The sequence below is a fragment of the Micrasema longulum genome, unplaced genomic scaffold, assembly GCF_059751315.1.
Source record: "Micrasema longulum isolate JH-2025_06_02 unplaced genomic scaffold, ASM5975131v1 h1tg000215l, whole genome shotgun sequence".
Taxonomy (NCBI): Eukaryota; Metazoa; Arthropoda; class Insecta; order Trichoptera; family Brachycentridae; genus Micrasema; species Micrasema longulum.
In genome coordinates this window covers 455,920-476,683 of record NW_028277420.1, presented here as the reverse complement: position 1 = coordinate 476,683, position 20,764 = coordinate 455,920, and the positions used below count along the sequence as shown (strand labels likewise).

General features: G+C 34.4%; 1 protein-coding gene across 1 annotated transcript in view; it reads right to left on the bottom strand.

Moving 5' to 3' along the window:
- osa (trithorax group protein osa) overlaps positions 1–20,764 on the bottom strand; it is a 185,793-nt gene that overhangs the window by 128,425 nt on the left and 36,604 nt on the right. The window contains 1 exon segment of the mRNA XM_088243567.1: positions 3,469–3,738. Coding sequence (XP_088099693.1) covers positions 3,469–3,738 — 270 coding nt within the window.

Sequence of the window (20,764 nt, the reverse complement as noted above, 5' to 3'; positions counted from 1 at the left end):
CGAACAGGCTTTTCTTGTATAACCTTTGTGGGATTTTTGTTGACTATTTTTACTATTAATATGTATTTCATTGCTATGTAATTATGCTTTATTTTTTAATACTCTATTTTATCACTTATGTTTATTGTAAAAAGACAAAAAATTTAAATAAAAAAAAAATATAACACTTCGTAAGAATATCACTTTTGGATCATGATTCTGAAACAAACTCATTTTTTCGATTTCGTGGCTTACCAGGTTTTTGCGTAACACCATCCATATATTTATCACCGACAGGGTAGACATCCCCACATTACATAATATACACGTGTAAATGTGTGAATGGGGAATAGTTCGTCGTCGATCTCTCACCCTTCCTACCCGGCCTTAGGAACCTCCTTGCGGTTAACGTCAATACATAAAAACATCTGGTTATCGATTAACCGGTAACGAAGGATCTCCTCTGCACCCCATTATAGGTCACTATCACAACATCGGCCATTTAATTCGGTAGCACGCTGACACCCATCTTATTTCCTTTGACCCGCGTTTGAATGAATACTAATAACACCTACATTATTACTTATTGGTTTGGTATTTATTTTGTAGAACTCCATATTTAAACTCAAAATATTAGAAATCAAACACTGATTTGAGACTACTGAACACTTAATTTTATTTTTACGAATATAAAAACAAAAATTTCGTGACGGAACCAGTGTGTGAGTCGAGCGTCTTGACCACTACGCCGCGGAGGCCGCCAAATTTAACTGTAGTCGGTAAGTCAGTAAAGTATAGCTTAGCGACATGTTGCCGCAAACAAGATTTAATCCACGTAAGTAGATACCATTTCGAGACAATTTGATCTAAGGAACGTTTCATTTTATAGACCCGCTTACGATTTAGAACTATTTATCGATATCGATAAGGTGTTATCGCCATTGCCTTCATTGCTTTGTAAGTAAATTTAACAGATGTTATACTAATTTAATGGGCAATAAAGAGTAGTCGAGTTATTTCAACGGCATTGTAATGTACATTCTGCAGACGACGAAGACCATAATATTGTAAAACATTCCAAAATACTTCAGACTAAAAAATCGTCCAAATCCATATGACACAGTAAAATTAGGATGGATTGATGATCACATTTAAAAAAAAAAATATTTAGTGTACTCTCGGGTAAAAATCCCGCAAAAGGATATCGATTGAATATTACTCGGCATCGTGGTGCACTGGTTTAGTTCATTTGTATGTCTTTAAAAAAATTGAAAACATAATCATAACACAACAAATATCAATCCATCCAATGTAGTTTTAACGTGCCGTGTGGATCTTTACCATCGGCGTCGTATGAAACGGGCTAGTGTTTTTATTTTTTGTTTTTAAAAACCCGTTAAGGTTATATAATAAATATAATGAGGTGCAGTCATGTTATGTCTCGTCTGGTTAGTGTAGTCATCGTGTGCTTTTTCAGGGCCTCGATAACAATGGGAAGTGAACGACTGTCTATAAAGAAAAAACGATATTTGTGTACGAAAATAAGTACACGAATATATGCATGAACATTTAAAGTACCTTCGTCGATAACTTACAATTTAACACGTTTAGAAGAAAAAAATATATGCATATTCTGCTTACCATACAGAAAAATTTATTTTACTTTATAGATAAAATTTAAGATAAATGTAACTTCCCATTGTAATCGGGGCCCAGGTTGATTTTAAATTTGTCTCCAGTGCATTTTTCAAGTGGTAAAGTAAGTCATTGTAGTGTTAGGGTTTATTGTATAGTATTTTTGACTGTCCTACGTTTGTCTTTACTTTTTTAATGTGGTAGTGTTGTTGTTATCTGGTATTATTTGTCTGTCATTTTTGCAGCTTTTTTGGTTTATGTTATGGCATCGTCTTGTGTGTTTCCCGGTACAATTTTTATATTTTTGACAGTTATTTTACGTCAAACTGGTGTGTTTTTCTTATAGTTTAGTCGTAGGGGTCCGGTAGGGTAAGTTATTAATTAAAAATATATATTTTAATAAATATTAGTAAAATTATTTTATTTTACTGTCCTTGTATCCTTGTTATGTCCGTTTTGTTACCGGGTCAATAGGATTTTTTAAGAATATCTTCCGTTTGAGTTTGAAAAAAATACATAAATAAATTTTATTTCTTTGTGTATAGTTTTCATGCTAAATAAAGGTTTACTAATAAAAAAAAAGTAAAAGTAACATAAGACTGAAACAAAAAATAAATTAAAATAAGGATATGTATATATGAAAACTTTTGTTACCTAAATACAACCAACGTAGTGTTAACGATATGAAAATTTGGTATAACAATGGTTATAGAGCCCTACACAAGCTTTCCAGACACTGTAGCGCGAGTGGGATGTTTGCTGCTGCTAGACCTGCGAAATCGGATAGCAGGCCTCAGAAAAGCCGAAATATCATCAGCAAATTGGTAGAACACTGCTGTTAATGGAAGTTGTGACAGCATTAGAGTAGGACGCTTAGGTGATATTATTTTTAATTTAGATTACCTATCCTATAAATATAAAATATTATTTTTTAATTTGATTATCTTTAAATATAAATTTAATAAATGATTTTCTCTTAAGTATTAAAATTGATTTGTTTTAAAAATTTTAAACATGTAAAATTTTTATACGATTAAAAAAAAATGAGTCCTTATGATTTATCAAAATATTTTGATTTTGGGGGCCATTTTCAACGAGTTGTAAATAACTCATTATTGGAAAATGGTAATCAAGTTGTTGTAGAGTGGGGTTCGGACCACCGACCTGAGAGTCCGCGACGCCATAGGACCAAATCCGATTATGTTGTTCTTTATCTTTTTTTTTCTGAAAAATATAACCATTACTATTACTTAGTAATGGTTATACGGCTAGATACATCAAACAATGGGGAAATATCACATACTACAAATACCGATAAAAATATATGAAACGTATTTCGAATAATTTATTGTATTTTCAAAATTAATATGGATATTGTGAAGAAATTTTTCCATTTATAACATTAAAAAAGAAAAAAAAATGTCACTAGAAAAACGCGACATGTTTGGCATTGATAGTCATGATGTCAAGATTCGTGACGATGTTCCAAAAAATTAGAATGGTTTGGAACAAAATTGAAAATGAACATTAATCGTGACGTATTGGGGGCGTGGCCAATGCAATGACCGTTTTTTGCGGGAATTCAAAATTACAAATTTTTACTGAACAGTATTTCATAGACCCTTATTACTTAAAAAATTAAGAATTAAAAACTTGATATTTCCCTATTAAGGGTAAAGCAAAAAATAATTAATTAGTTATTTGAAAAGAAAAAAAAGGAGTACATATACATCGTAACAATGTCGACCTGAGACTTAAGGTAAGTGGGTACTTCTACGATTCGCCTATGGTAGGTACACGAACACAAACTGCCTGTACACCTTCGATAATGCAAAGATATTGTTTTTAAATGACCTGATGTGGTGAATATGGCGGCCTGGGAGGCGGTCCCGGTGCTGGGTACCTCTGGTGGGGCGGGTGGGGCTGGTGGGGCTGGTGGGGCGGCTGGTGGGGCGGCTGGTGCGGCGGCTGGTGGGGCGGCTGGTGGTGCTGCGGGTGCGGCGGGTAGGGCGCGTAGGGCTGCGCCCCAGCGGGGGGCGCGCCGCCCGGTGGCCCGCCTGGGTAGCCGCCCGGCCCCGCTCCCGCGCCCCCATACGGTGCTCCGCCAACGCGAGAACCTCCGCTCTGAAAATAAATTTACGGCTATTTATATGGTCCATACGACATTTAAAATATTTTAGTAATGGTGATTGATTATAGATATTATTAGATACTGTAACAGAAGCTAAACGCGCTAACTGCGAGACCATAAGTTTTTTTTATTATTTCGAAATGTCTGTATTAAAAAAAAATGTTTCCTCGCTGGTGTCCCTTGCTGAAGAAAACATTTTACATTATTTTGAAACATGCCCTAGATACAATCGAATCTGAATACAAGACACCTGGACATAGGAGAAACCTCTCCAATAAAGAGCTGCTGGCTTAAGGTCCCGTCATTTTACCACCGAAAACCTCTGTAAAAGAAAGCTGGATAAACTCTGTATGAGAGTCGTTATATCTTAACTGACCTGACCAAAAGAGCGTTTGGTTTGCAGATGTAAAAATCAGACTCCCATTTAGAAAACAGGCGAAATCACAAAATTACATTTTATACAGGTGACTGTAACTGAACCCGCCATGGCAAATTCGCATATAGAGGAGGTCATTTGCTTATTATCAGACCTTACTTTCCTTAGCTAAGTTTTATACTTTGGGAGATATGTCAATTTTTATACTTTGTTGAGATTTTTCTAAAATTTGACCTTTAAGCATTCAGAACTTTATTTAAAAAAAAAATATTTTAGTATTTTTTTTATTATTTGTTGGTAGTCATGAACATTTGTGAGTAAATTACGTTGGAACTTCCCTCAAACAAGGGTTAAAAAATAAGATATTACGCTTTAAAAAAAGGTGACGAACTAGAGAACTAACTAGAATAAATTATTGAAACACCGTAGTTTTTATTTTGTTATTTCAAGTTGAATTTTATCTTTAAAAAAAAATTAAAGTATTTTTTTACAGCGATATATTTATGACTACCAACAAATAATAAAAAAATAATAAAATAATGAAAAAAAAATAAAGTTCTAAATGCTTGAAGGCAAAATTTTGAAAAAATCTCAATAAAGTATAAAAATTGACATATCTCCCAAACGAAAATACTTTAGCTAGGGAAAGTTAGATCCGATAATTAGCAAATGACCTCCTCTATGCGCGAATTTGCTATGGCGGGTTCGGTTTCAGTCATCCTGTATAAGGCGGTAAAAAATATTACAATATAACGATACGAAAAAACATTTATGAAGAATAAAAACAGAAATCAAACAGAAGGTAAGAAATATGTGCTAAACAACTTATTAATTAAATATATGTATTTGATTTAAATTATTTATTGCCACTTCTTGACGGAATTCCATTGCAATGATGTAATAACTTATATTGTCGGCCTCGTGGTGTAATGGTCAGCGTGTTTGCCTACCAAGCGAGAGGTCTCGGGTTCGATTCCTGACATGGTTGATATGAAATATTTATTTAAAAGGGTGTTTTCACACCAGAATATTTCGCAGTCTATGGGCTGATACCCGAGGCGTAAGACTAATCATCGTATCTTCATGTAACAAAAAAACATGATACACTGCGATTGGTGTACCAATGCAGTGCCCTATGCACCATTAGGGGCAGATAGGGAATAATGATGATGATGATGATGACATAAGTTTCTAATCAAAAATACTTGGTAAACTTCCACTTCAGGTCTGAAGATGCCTATTAGAGGGTGAAAGCGCTAACTGATCGAAAAAATCATTGGAAGTGTACGAAATATATGTACATTGTTATTATTAGAGCACACATAAGAGGACGTTTAAATATTCAAAATACAGTAAATAAAAAATGTTTAAAAAAAAAACTCTACTTAATCTATGTGAGGGAATCAAAGGGTTAAAGAAATAATAAATTCCGATAAAATATTACGGAAAGAGTGTCAAAAGAAAAATATTATCTTTTAATGAAAAGGACTCGCCCTTGACCGAATGATTCGTCCTTTGAACCCTCGCCCTCGTCAGTTCTCCGTCCTATTGTAATCGGTATCTACACCCCTACCCCCCTACCCCTACATAGAATGTTTAAGTTTAGGTACGTACTCTACTCATTATGTAACGCGATTGTCACCAACTCTAGCGAGCGAGGGCAACAGACTCTAAACTTTCTCAAGTAATCGAAAGTTTTTCAAATTTCCACAAATCTGCCACCGGCACTGTCATTGACTGTATTACTGTAGAATATTACTATATGGACTAGGTATTCGTTTGTTACAAATTTCGAAGTAAACAAACTCGGGCGTTTATTTTATAATTTGAACTATTTTATTTTATCTAAATTTGTTTCAAGGGAGAGGAAAACATTTTTAGAAAGGAATATGGGAGTCTAGGCATTTACAGAGCTTATGACTTGTCATTGGCTGGTTTGAGTGGCCACTTTACAACTGCGTAACATTCACCGTTCTGCCTATGTTTAAACATCCAATTTACTCAACTCTTCCATCTGTTGAGTTTTGTGAAGTAATAGAGTTGAAACCTTTTCAATGTGGGTGATATTCACCCGGATTAACTAATTTATCTACTAGGCAACGCCTGAAAACCGTTTTTCAATTTCTATACTTCTTGCATCAGTTGGTTCAATCAACAATGTTTTGAGTATGTACAAATATTTGCAGACAGGCTGGATTTGCTGTTTTCTTTCACTATTGCAAAAAAAAATAGATCTAAATAACTCCCTAGGAAGGAAATCCAGCCTGTCTACAAACATTTGGACATCCTCAGAAAATTGTTGATTTTGTCAGCAGAGGACGTCCAGGACGTCGAGAACCTGATGCCTTGTAAAGTAGGCAAGCGTGGTTAAGGCTCTCAGGAGGCATCAGCAGTATATAGCCTAGCCATCCGTATTGTCTCTGCTTGACGACAGTAGTCACCGGAGATTGCTGCGTCCGTTCTTTTATTACCTCATTACTTACGAAGTCAAACTACCGCACACCCGAGATTCTTCTGAGACACCTATTCTCAAAACTCAGAATTTTGCTATTTCAGGCCCTAGTGGGGTGCCACGATTCGCATCCGTAGAGGAGAATAGGTGTTATGCAGGCGTTATATAGGCGGCATTTGGTTTTCACTGTGTAAATATCCGATCCGGTCATTAATCGTTGGACAGGCGCTTTGGCGCAGTTGGTTAGACAGCTATCTGTGAAACTGGCGTCGCGGATTCGATTCCTGCCAGTTTGAAAAAAAAAATCCAAGATTTTTTTTTTCTCAATTGGTCTGGGTGTATTTTTCATTACCTGCTTCCATAACCCCTCTATCCCACCTGCTGACAAGCCTCAAAATAGAGGCTTAGCGGGTTATTCCTCTTTCACAGTAGTAGTAGCCGCTCGATTGTGGAATAATCTACCCACTAATGTTAGAGAAGGCCCCTTCTTTATTTACATTAAAGTCAAGATTGAAATGTCACTATCTAAATATTGAAATTGTTACTTTATCCTTCTTCTTTCCTACCCATCACCTCTCTTCTCTTCATAGTATAGTGTTTTTTTTATTTTTATATATATTTATTTTTGTTAATCTTTGCTTTTAATTTTTGTATAGAATTGTAAGATTCAATATGTCCATGTATTTATAATTTTCTCAAACTGAACGGTTTGGGTAGGTAGGAAGAAATTGCCTTAAGGCAATATGCCCGCCCTTATATGTATATATATTGTATATGTATATAAAGTGTCAAATGAATAATTTCCTTTAAAAAAAAATCTAAGTCCACAACTACCACTGGGCCACGAGCCACGACCCGAAATACGAGTATTATTTATTTTTATGTAATATTTATCTTTTGCTGGCTACTAAAAAAAACCGCGATGTATGTTTGAGGTGGATCGTACACTTAAATGAACAGATAATATCCGCGTAACGCAGAAAACTTGTAATAATATTTATTATGTAAAACACATTCTCAAATATTACTTCTTTGTGAAGTAATAAATGGAAATTCAGTATGTGAATTCGTAAATCGAAAACGTACGACGCGTTATGCAAATCTCTATTCGGCAATTTCGTTATTAAAATAATACTATGGAGAACGATTTCGGAGCAGCGGGAGTGCAATAGACGCGATGACGATGATAATAAAGCATTCGCACGATAAATAATCTCCTTCCCACCCCCTCCGCCGCCCCGCCGCGGGCTGATTGATGACGCGGAGTGCTGCGGCGCGGCGGGGAGCGGAGGGGGGCGCACGGGGGAGCGACGCCATTGGCCGACTCGGCATCGATCCGCTGCCCCCCGCCCCGCGGAACGGCACCGCTCCGCCGCTGGCGGTGCCCCCCCGGCCCCCCGCGCCCGGCACCGGTCCTAATCACGTTATTATACGAAGAGCGAATATACACTTTTTATGCAGCGTACTAAACTCGGCGTTTTCGTCATTTGCCGTTCCACAGATGCGTGTCATTAGAATAAGAGCGGCGTAAACAGCTTCAACTACACCTCGCTAGCGCGATAGGAAAACTAGGAATCTAAGTACGTTTATTTTTTAATCTTTCAATTATATTGATAAAACACAACAAAATGAATGTTGACAAAAATGTTTTGATGTTGAGATAGACAAAAAAACAAATTATTGGTTATTTCGCTTTGATGTAGCCAGGAACAATCAATTGATTATATATAATGGCATATCCTCGGAGTAATAATTGAATGTTGACAAAATGTGCAATTGAATGATGCAGTAAGGTCAATTCTATGTTTTGCTTAAAACAGCCAGAACGCTTTCATACAAAAAACTGTATTAATCAGCTTTTGAAAATGGCGTCGATTACAAAAACAGCATTTTTTAATTTGCTAAAAACACCCACAGCATCAGAAAAATTTTACAGTTCTTTAAAAATCATTGAAACTGGTCAAATACTTAATTGGATTCTTGTTTGTCGTACAAAAAAAAAACTAATGTACTCATTGTTTATCATATTATGTTAAAGTCAAAAACATTCCAACTGTTGTGTAGACTTGATTATTCAGTCTTTTCACATAAAGGCTATTATCTCAGTTTCACTTTTCTATGGCTGGCTGCTTTCTGCATAACTACGTTCAATTCACCCTTTTATTTATTAATTTGGGGGTAAAAAAAACAATAATTTTCACAACGGTACGAAGGTTTTCACGGCCACTGTTATCAATTTGTTTCTTTTTTGGGTGATGCCGTGTGTGTTGGATTTGTTCCGACTTTATAGACACCGGACATTTTTTTGCCTTCGGACCGAAAATTTAGCATAAACCCAGTAATTACTGTGCACGAATAATAAAAGAGGCAATTGAAATACACAGACACCCAAATAACATAAACAAAGACGACGGGCTGAAATTAAACTCAACACGGTTCCCAGTACTACATACTACAAAAAGTAATAGAAATGTGCCTACTGCCGACTGCGAAACGGTACAAATTACCAGTACCTTAACACATCCTTGTTTTCTACAAAACGCTCAGTTTACCCTGAAGATGGCTCCTGCAATGGTAGCCGAAACGTCGGAACAAATCCAACATAAACGGTATCGCCCAAAAAAGGAACGAATTGATAACAGTTTTTACATATAATTCATATAGAAGATACGGATACATTGGAACTTAAGTTGAGGGCATTGGAAGCAAAGATAGCAACCTCCGATGATTATGATGTCATTTTGTAGTTTGTCAACTTTATTTTGATAAAAATCATGAGTTGAGTTGCAAATGTGGTTTAAAATCATACTTCTGATGGTTTGGAAGCAAACATAGCAATATCCATCAGCCATTTTATTCGACCAATGACAGGCTTGAGATTTAAATTTTTGAAATGGCCGTGCCATACAAATATTAAGAAATTTTTGGAATTCGTGTTTCTATTAAATATAATTTATTAGTATCTTAAGTTTAGTAAAAATAACATTTCTAACATGAAGACTCCCTTTGGCATTAGTGTAGCAGTTTTTGTTATTTTTCTCGAAAACACCAAAACGGGAGTTTGCTATCTCTGCTTCCAATGTCCTCAGTTGTAAAAACAGTCAATAATTATTTTCCACGGCTATGTAAGTTATTAATCAAGTGTACACAATAAAACGACCCAGTAATAGATTGGAATTAATTTAAAAGTATAGAAATGTTAGTAATTTAGAAACTGCAAAAAAAATGTAAATATAAGAAGAAAAAAAAATAAAATAAAAAATACATATGATAAATAAGTACATTTTTAAATATATTTTATAAATAAAAAAAAAACACAACTTATGTAATAATATTGAAGAAGGTACAAAATATACACTGTGAATGACTTACTATAATGGCGTATTATGAATAATCTTTTATATTTAGTATGGGAAAAATGAAAAATGTCTGCGTGGCCGGAGAGAACGGTATTGTAATAATAACATGCTGTATAGAAAAAATCATTATTTCTTGAATTTGTCCTCGGGAACGGCAAATTGAATGTAGTTTGGAGTCTTGTCCTGTTGGGCTCAAGATATTATAAAGAACTTTAAAGTATAGGGCAATCTATGGACATTGTTCCTATACCTTTTAGCACTATTGCTTAGAACAAAAGCGTTCCGATATTTTGGTTTGGTTTTTAGTTTAACAACAAGCGTGTAACGGACGAAAGTTTCGGCTTGCGCTTTCAATTCTCGACCTGATATTTGTAGTGAAGATAATAAACTGGCTGTGTGTTTGCTGTGTAACAACAAGATCTCGCGAGGTATTATTTGTGAGGAAAAGCGCGAGCATTGCTACCAACAAATGCTGAAAAAATAGTTTCCAACCATCACAATTTACCACTGATAGATTTCAAGTATTAAACTAAAAAAATGTGATGAAAATAGATACATTTTTCAGTTATACGCGCGTTTTTTAAAAATAAAGTATTTTAAAAAGTAGCCGAATATTCGTGGCATCTCTAATTACAAGTGCCCCGCATCAACGCGGATTTTCTAAAGAGCCGGGCAAAAGTTTTTGAGCATAGGTCGTTTCTGTTTGTCACTATAAGCTATCTCTGTATTTGTATAGTTATATAATAAATGTAAAAATGTGAACAAAATTTAACTTATGGACCACGAACTTTAAGGATGACACCAATATTATAGAAGCGATCGATAAGAACTTAGTCGTAGGTACTGTCAGTCGGTCAATAATTCATATGCACACGATAAAAACGTACAAAAAGATTATATTTTCAAGATGTTTGCCCATTTTTGTCTAACAATTAAAATCAATATTATAGATGTTTTTAATGTAGATTAGGGTAGATTTCAACTGCTAGCTTTGCGTAAATGTGAAACTCAAAAGTATACTTTAAATATTGGTTACAATAGTCACCTAATTATATTTTCACACCTCACACCACGCCCACGCATTTCACGTGGAATGAGGATCTTCAGCCCTACGGGAAATTGGATGCAAAAAATATTTTCTTGCGCGTGGTAAAAATTAAGAGTATTAAATTGTAAGTTTTTTGAAAATGTACGAAAATATTAATAAAAAAATATTTTAATAAAAACGAACTATTTTGAACGACGTCACTAGTTCATACTAATCAATCAATGATAAGAGAGCTGTGAAAGATATCAGGTTTACTTACCATAAACGGACCAATCGGCAGAAATAACTGAGAATAAGCGGATAAGAAGCTCTGACATCACACGCGAAGAAATTTTAGAAATACAAAACTTTAAAAAATCAAACCCTGATAATACGATACATAAAAATTCAAATAAAAACTTAATTTTACACTGAACTTCCTCGTTGGTTCAGCATAATATGCAATGATAGTTTACTTTGTGATGAGGAAAATTAAATGAGGAAATTAGAAACAGAACCAGAATAGCGGATATCGTGGATCGCGTAGCGAGACTGAAGTGGAGATGGGCAGGACATGTTGCGAGACAAGGCCCCACAAGATGGACCCCTAAAATGTTAAGATGGAGACCTTGGGAGAATAAGAGAGGGGTCGGAAGACCTCAAAAAAGATTTTTCGACGACATAGCCGTTGTGGGGGGTAAAAATTGTCTGCAAGCAGTAACCGACCGAAAGAAATGGAATGATATGGAAGAGGCCTATATCCAGCAGTGGAGGACAGATGGCCGAAGAAGAAGAAGATTACATTGCCAGTATTGGACGAAGACGGTCACATGACACAGGATAGCTTGGAGGTTAGGTGGACTTAAATAATATTTAATTATACTATAGAAGTATATAGACAATACCAACAATTATCTCAGTCCGGTTGTTGAGCAGTCAGTCTGGTCATATCATCCACATCTAGAATAAGAGTGACAGGCGACCAGCAACCGACCAGCAACCGACGACCAACTGGCGCCGGACTGTACCTACACCTACGTACATTATACAACGTGTATACAGTACGCACTGCGCGTCTCGCGAGAACTGAGACTTCACTCGGCGCTTCCTAAACCCAGCTCAGTAGACTGGTGCTATAATTACTTTACTGTCATTAACACATCATTATTTAATACCGTATTCATTTATATTTCAATAAAACCGTAAACAACGTAGATTTATTTATTTACTTCATTTATTTATTAGTTTATACATACATTGTTACAAAAATGGCACAAAAAAAACTCTGGCAAATTCTGCTTGTACTAGGAGTAGGCTCAGTATATGAAGGGTCAGCAAGCCAGAAATATTAGTATGCCTAATGTTGCAATCGGTTCCTATATGGGCAAATGCCTGTTCTAAGAAACCGATTTGTTTCGACAAATATGGTTTTCGAATATGTTTATAAATTTAAAAAAAGTACAGTTTACATTAAATGTAAAAATACAATAAAATATATAGCATACATACATATACACATACATACATATACACATACATACATATACACAGACATACATATATACACACATATACATACATATATATACACACATACATATACAATGTAATTTTTTTTACATACACATACAATGTAACATTAAATGTAATTTTTTTTAAATCAAACAGTAATACATCACATGAAAAATTCCTGAAACGAGAACTTGCGCAATGAGAATCTTCAGCCCTATTTGAAATTACGAAAAATGGTTTTCTTAGGCGTGGTAAAAATTAGAGCATTAAATCGTGCGGCAAAGTTTCGTGAATAATTACGAAAAAATATATTAATAGAAAGGAACTACAGTGAACCACTAACCGCATAGTTCATATAAATCAACCAATGATAAGAGAGTTGTGAAAGATTTCCGGTTTACGGTAGGACAACGGACCAATCGGCAGAACTGACCAAGAAGCGAAGAGAACTTGAGACGTCACACGCGGAGTAATTTCAGAAATACAAAACTTTAAAATATCATAGCGCTGATAATACGATACAAATATATATTTTTTTTAAGTACTTGGTTAAATAGTCCATAAACAAATATACATTATTTTTTTAAATCCACTGAACTTCCTCATTGTAATATTTTTAATTGCCAGTCATATTTTCTATAGGAGACACCTATCTGCCAGGTATTTTAAGATACCTATACATATAAAAATATTTTTTAAAAAAACAACTGTACTAATTATTCCAAAAATATATAAAACTTAACAAAATAATCTTTTTGTTCAATTTTACACGAAAATATTCTTAACTTTTTAATTTTCGAACGAAGAAGTAAAACCGTTTAAACTGAATTTAAAATTAATAAATAAAATGTAAAAGATAAAGTTATTTTAAATGACACACCTAATATAAGTTTTTTTAAATGACGTAAAAAATGTATAATTATTGAGTTGGCGTTTATTTATTAGAATTTCATATTAGAATCTTAATATTTAAATAAAACACTTATCTGGATCTTCCGATTATTTTTTTAATCGGACAATTATTGCTTCGCCTTATTAGGGCATTTTTTAACGAACGTAAAGAATGAGCTTTTCTACATACAGTATTTTTCGAACCATAAGACGCACTTTTTACTCTCTGAACATTCAACCAAAAATTGGGGTGCATCTTATGGTCCGATGCGTCTTATCGTCCGCAAAATGCGGTAAATATTTTAAGGCTGAAGGACATGGTGGTTGTCCAAAACCAGAACGAAATCGGGTGGCGGATGATAAGTTATTACAATTTGAGTTGTTTTCGTAACTTTAGAACCAGCAAAATTTGAATTTGAATTTCTCCGCGATGTATTGAGCGGAGTAACCACCTCGCTATATATTTCCGCGATATTAAAAACGATTTTCCTGCGTTACTTCTCGTCCGATCTCGTTCTGATTTTCGTTCATTCTCTTCAGCATTTTCCTCACTATCTGAATAAAATATTGAAAATCTATTATTCGGAATGGTCGTGTAGAACCATGCCGGATAGCGCGTGACGGGGAAACATTTACCACAATGATCGCTATCGTCACGTCGGGTCCTCCCGACTCGGGAGGACCCGACACGGAACACAAGAAGAAAAATAATCCTAAGTCGCGCGGAAGGATTTTTTTCGAAAATGATTAAAGGAAGATATTTCGGTGTGTTGTGACGCTGCCCGGTTTGAGTACTTTAGATAAAAATCAATATTTACGAATACATTATATTCTCGAATATCGAGGCGCCAATTTTTATCGAAACACAACCGGTCAGGGTCAAAATACATCACCGCATTTCTTCCGCGCGCCTTGAACGTAGACCCCGACTATACATACCTAAATGTTTTTTTTTTTTAAACCAATTCGTGTCGTTTATACGAATTATAAAATAATTTATCGCGGGAAGGCGTACCGGACATTCGAACGAAAAAAAATTAATATTATAAATGCAAGAAAACTGTGATTTATGGTTTAGTGTCCGATACAAATAGCAAGTTTAGTATACACTAAAAATAGAATGTCCGCTTTCAGCATTACTGACACAGTAATGTTCCTTAGAAAATATAATATTTTGCGAATAACGGTTCAAGAGATGACATAGCAATGAAAAATGGCAAAAAATACTAATGTTACCAAAATCTAAATCCTACTTCTACTCTCTTCATTCAAATATGGGTTTCGGTCCCGTGGGTAGTGTCGCAGACTCCGGACCGGGAGGTCCGAGTTTCGAATCCCGTTCTATTTGTTTCCCATTTTCTAATGCAGTTATTTAAGACTAAAATAAAATGGCACCGAAATTGGAACAATCGGGTCAATCATAAGAACGCAAAAAAATATTTTGAAAAGACAAGACGCTACACTATGAGAAGGAAAATTTATTTATTTATTTTACTTTTTGTACATAATGTTATTTATACATTGGCGGGCTTATTTGGCAATTTCTTCCAACCAACCAATAAAATAAAAGTTTTATTTTTATAATTCAATTTGTTATATAAATAAAACACGAGTGATACTTTAATCCACAAATTTGGAATATCCAGTGACCGGTTTCATCGCTTTCGCGACATCTTCGAGACTGGTATCTTTATTAAAAATATGTATAATATGTAAAATAAAAAAATATTTTAATAAAGATACCAGTCTCGAAGATGTCGCGAAAGCGATGAAACCGGTCACTGGATATTCCAAATTTGTGGATTAAAGTATCACTCGTGTTTTATTTATATAATAAATTACAATGAACTTCCATCAAGAATTTTCACTTACAAACTTAAATGTTTTATAATTCAAGTTACAGAACATATTCAATAGAAAATAAATATTAAAAAGCTAAAGATATTAAAAAAAAAATAAACGTATTTGTTTATAAATGACCTTAAATCAAAACTATTACTCGATGGAAAAAAGGAAAAAAAGAGGAAAAAGGAAAGGAGGAGACCTGCGCGATTCCATTAAGACAAGTTCGGAAAGGCGAGAAGGTGGCGGAGTAATCGCCACGAACAGTCGGATTTTATTAGTGGGAAGTGGCAAGTGCCACCAGCTACAGTTACAATTACCATCACGCTATAATATGATGTCAGAAGGGAATAAAGGTACCTGCTTGGATGGCACGTGAAGTTTGGTCGTTGGTAATAATATTTACATATTGCAAGCATACCCGCCGTGTTATTATATATTATGTATGTATGTACGAGGTATGTATGTGTGTGTGTGGGTATGTAGAAGTGTACGTGACCTCTGAATAATAAATTGTGGTAATCCAATTACAGAATGCAAACAGACATTGTGGAAGGTCGTGTCTGAGGAGAGAGCCACATATTGCGATGGTGTGTGTAGGTACGCGGTGTTCTAAATCGGTAACGACAGATTACTAACTTCGACGAGAACCAGTTTTATTTACGGATAAGATTTGTATGCCCAAATCACATATTTTAAAGTTTAAGTGCTGCATTACAGCGTTTATTTTTCATAAAAAAGGCACATAAAGTAAGTCCAGGCTCGGTGGGAAAAACATACGTAATGTAGCTCTTGGATATTTAATGGTTTGGTGAATTTTCCAATTACTTAGAAAATGTTTAAAACCATCAGGCAGACTGCATTGATTTATTAATGAATTAATATTCTAGTAAAACTGTCGAGTAGAGAAACGTTAATTATGTTTTTTTTTTTAAACGCACGAAAAAATATAACGATACAAAAATAGGACCTACTCAGATACTAATACCCGTATGCAGAGACGAAACTTAAGGTGAGGAAAGAACATTCTAATATCAAATGCGGAGAATAACCCGAAGGTGAAGACAATAGAATGTACTTTCCTCGCCTTAAGTTTTGTATCTGCATACGGGTATAATACAACAGGAAAACCATTAGGATATTTGTTTGGATTTAGCAAAGGTATTCAATCATTTTTCATTATTCCTTTTCCGCACCTAATGGTGCATAGGGCACTGGATTGGTACACCGATCGCAGCATATGTGGATCAATTGCATGAAGGTAAGGTAATCAGTCTTACGCTTCAGGTACCAGTCGAGGGACTAAGAAATATTCTAGTGTAAAAACACCTTTATAAAATAAATATTTCAGATCAACCATGTCGGGAATCGAACCAGAGACCTCTTGCATGGTAGGCAAACGCGCTGACCATTACACCACGAGGCCGACAAAGGTATCCGATACAATATGCATATAACACAAAATCCTCATAATAAGACTAATTTTGGAGTGAGAAGTATATCTCCTAACCGGTTAAATAGTTTGATTTCTCAGAGATCACATCATGTAAGAATACGTGAATGCAACAGTAAAGCATACGAAATGAATTTCGGTGTACTTTGGGACATTAATTGTTCGTTATTTATATAAATTGTTTGTGTACCCTGCCATGTATGGTAAAGTTGTCACATTTGCTGATAAAACGGTTTTAGAATTTAAGGGGAAAAAATTGAAAAGGAACATAAAAAAACGAAGAAATAGTAATTTATTATATCAAAGACTGTCTTTATTTATTTTATAATGTAAATAAACAAAGACATTCGTCAGTACAATTCAATTACAGAATAGAAAAAAATACATTTGACATAATAATAATGTGCTTATGCTAAATAATAAGAACGCTGAATATGTACCATTTAGTCCAGCAGTTAAGGCTGTAGTCTGGTAAAACAAACGCAAAATTAGGAAATCATACGACTTTGCCATTTTAAAACAAATGCCCTAATCGCTTTCGGTAAGGGCTGGTCTGAAGATCACGAAAAAGTCAATAAGATATTGTTTTAAATTAAATATTGCAACCAGAATTATCTTCTTTTTTTAAAAAAAAATAGAATACCTACAATTCTATAAAAAAAGGTTTCAACTAAAGTATTTCCATAATTTTATTTTTTTAAAGTATTACCGAAGGCATAATTTTAAGTAAAGTAAAGGAAAATGTCACAAAAATGTATGTGATTTAAAATGCTTATATTTTTTTCAAAAACAAAAAAATAAAATTTGGCCGCGGCCACTTTTATGTTCAATTTATTATCTTCAAATTATTACAACAAATTTTACTTCAATACTTAGTCTTTATTGAGATCCCAGATACCTAAGTTTAGTCTAAATTTGAAATGGCGTAATCTGCCGGTCTAAAAGTAATTATATTTTAGTTACATAATTTTTTTAACAGAAATACTTAATAAAAAATATTGTTTTTACCGAATTTATGTTTTTTTAATTTTTTTATTATTGCGCGATTTAAAAAAAACATTCGTTTTAAAATGGCAAAATCGTATGATTTTCTAATTTTGCGTTCGTTTTACCAGACTACAGCCTTAAAGGTCAACCTAAAACTAATTTATGGTTGAAATTTCGTGAACCTAAATGCAACAAGTCCACATTCTGCAATCATAACGAACTAGAAATAGTTGAAGATATGAAATGTTTAGGGATTCTCGTTGACGCTCACCTTAATTGGAGAAAGCGCAAAGCAAGAAAAATAATAGTATATCTATGATAGACGTATACAAGAAGCGTATATTATGTACTCTGCAATTATGTTTTGGCCTACGGTTGTATCGGTCGGGGAGGAGCCGCTTATAATACTAGACCCACTAATAAAAGCCGAAAATATGTTTTTTTACATAACAAAAAATTGTATGATTTAATATGTAATTACTTATACTAGTTATCTTTAGAATAAACCCGTACTTAGACATTTTGAATATCGTACCTTAGTGGTTATGTAGTGATAAAAAATGTACAACGCGGATTTTTTGAAAATAGAATACGTCAGTCCCCGAGTGGTAGAAGATTGGCGCGCGATCGATAGGTAACTACGTCGGATGACGTCACGGCTAAGAGAGATTTACAATTAGTTGCCCCAGATACGGAGCTTACACAATATTTATCATTGTTCTTGAAATAAAAGTAAACGTAGGTCAGCAATCAAACCACAATAGATATTTTCCTAATGGAGGGGAGTGAATAACTCATTCATTATTACTGTATACAAAACCTAAATATAGCTTTGTTTGATTAGTTGCTCGTAATATAAACCGACGTTTATTTATAGGCAAGTACTATATACTCGTGTATAGTATGTAGTGAGTACCTGCGCCTGTGGACCGATTGAAAATGTATCACAGTTGATATTATTTTATTAGCAAATTTTATTGGAAAACTGTTAACGATAGACGCAGACACGATTTCACTGGTAACAAAGTTTGTAATATTAATAAGTATTTGTGTATTATTATGATGATAATAAATAAATGGAAAATGACAAAAAATAAAAAGGGAATAATAAATGCGGTATTTTGGTACTTAGAAGGGGCGATCATGAGACGATCTATAGAAAAAAAAATGTGGAATGAAATGGAAACGTTGGGTATTGTTGGATAGAAAAACTAAGATTTGAAGAATATTTCAATAATAGAAAACAAATAACAAGGTTTGAGAATTCCGTTTAAAAAGAACAAGAAAACAAAACAGGATTTTCTCAAAGATCTATACTGTGACACAAAAACATGTGAGGGAATGTGAAATTAGAATTTTTGCAGATGATACTATGACATGTCATGAAAAGAAGTCTGTTAGACTGTGTGAATGCAATGCAAAGAGAAGTGAATAAAATTTCTGACTGGTTAAATGTAAATAAACTAAGATTAAAAAATATTTTAAAAACTTATAAAAAAATAAAATAATGAATACATACAATCGGAAAAATTCGAAAATAATTCAATTGCCATTAAAGTAAATTAGTATTAAAATCAATTGCAATGCCACACTTGAACCATTTCTCTGGATACTGTTGTTTCTTGCAAACTATACGTTGAAAAAAAAATGTTTCAAAGAACAGGGCAATGGAGAGTGGTGTTAAAGTGCGGTCCATATACTAGGATTAAATTTGCGTCACAGAAATTCAATATCCTGGATATTAAAATGATAATTATTTTCAATACTCTGATTAATACTAATTTCAGGCGTCAAAAGGTGAGACTGATTGAAACTCAAAACAACCTTTACTATAAAGGGTTTAAAATGTTTAATAAGTAAATTTATTTCAACAGAGAGGGAAAAAGTTTTCGAGAAGGGAATATGGAAGTCTAGGCATTTACAGGGCTTATGACCTGTCATTGGCTGGTTTAAGTGGCCACTTTACACACTGTGTAACATTCACCCAGCCGGATGAATCTCACCCACGTGATAAAGGTTTCAGCTCTTTTACTTCACAAAAGTCAACAGATGGAAGAGTTGAGGAAATGTGGATGTTCAAACATGGACAGAATGGTGAATGTTACACAGTGTGTAAAGTGGCCACTTAAACCAGCCAATGACAGGTCATAAGCCCTGTAAATGCCTAGACTTCCATATTCCCTTCTCGAAAACTTTTTCCCTCTCTGTTGAAATAAATTTAAATATGAACAACTCCCTAGGGATGAAATCCAGCCAGTCTGCAAGCATTTGGACATAATCAAACATTGTTTAATAAGTCGCTAGAAAGTTTCAGGGAAGCTGGAAACGTCTCCACTTTTCGAGCAAAAACCTTTTTGTATTTAGGGATAAATAATTTGTATATCATATTAGTCAATTTAAGATACATTGTAAATATACGTCATCATCCCCCTTTTTTCATCCAGTGGTGCATAAAGCATTGCATTGGTAAATCAAAAGAAGCGTGGTTCGATCATTGGTTGCATAGAGGTGCCTCAGGGCCCCCATTTAAATGGGAAGTTAAAAGAGTTATCTTCGACTGTTTATAAAGAAAACCCAATATTTGTGTACGAAAATGAGTATATTTGCATGATCATTTAAAATATCTTCATCGGTAATCTATAATTAAATATGTTTAGGAGAAAAAAAAGTAATGCATTTTCTGCTTTTCATACAGAAAACTTAATTTTAATTTGTAGATAAAATTTGAGATAAATGTTTTTTTAATTTTTTTTTTTATAAAAAGAAATATTGGCGTTCTTATGATTTACCCAAATATTTAATTTTGAGGGCCATTTTCAACGAGTTGTAAATAACTCACTATTAGAAAATGGGAACCAAGTTGGGGTAGAGTAGGATTCGAACCACGGACCTTCGGTCCGTGACTCCGAGACACTAGCCACAGGACCACAACCCGATTGTTAACTTCCCATTGCAATCGGGGCCCGGGTGCCAGATCAGGAACAATGAAATACTACAGTTCAAAAATCCTTTATAATCAACATTTCACGCCCACTCAGTCGCGAATGGGACCCAGGACCCCAACAATGGCGGGTGAACGCGTTAACCACTACACAACGGGCGTTAAATTACTATGCACCA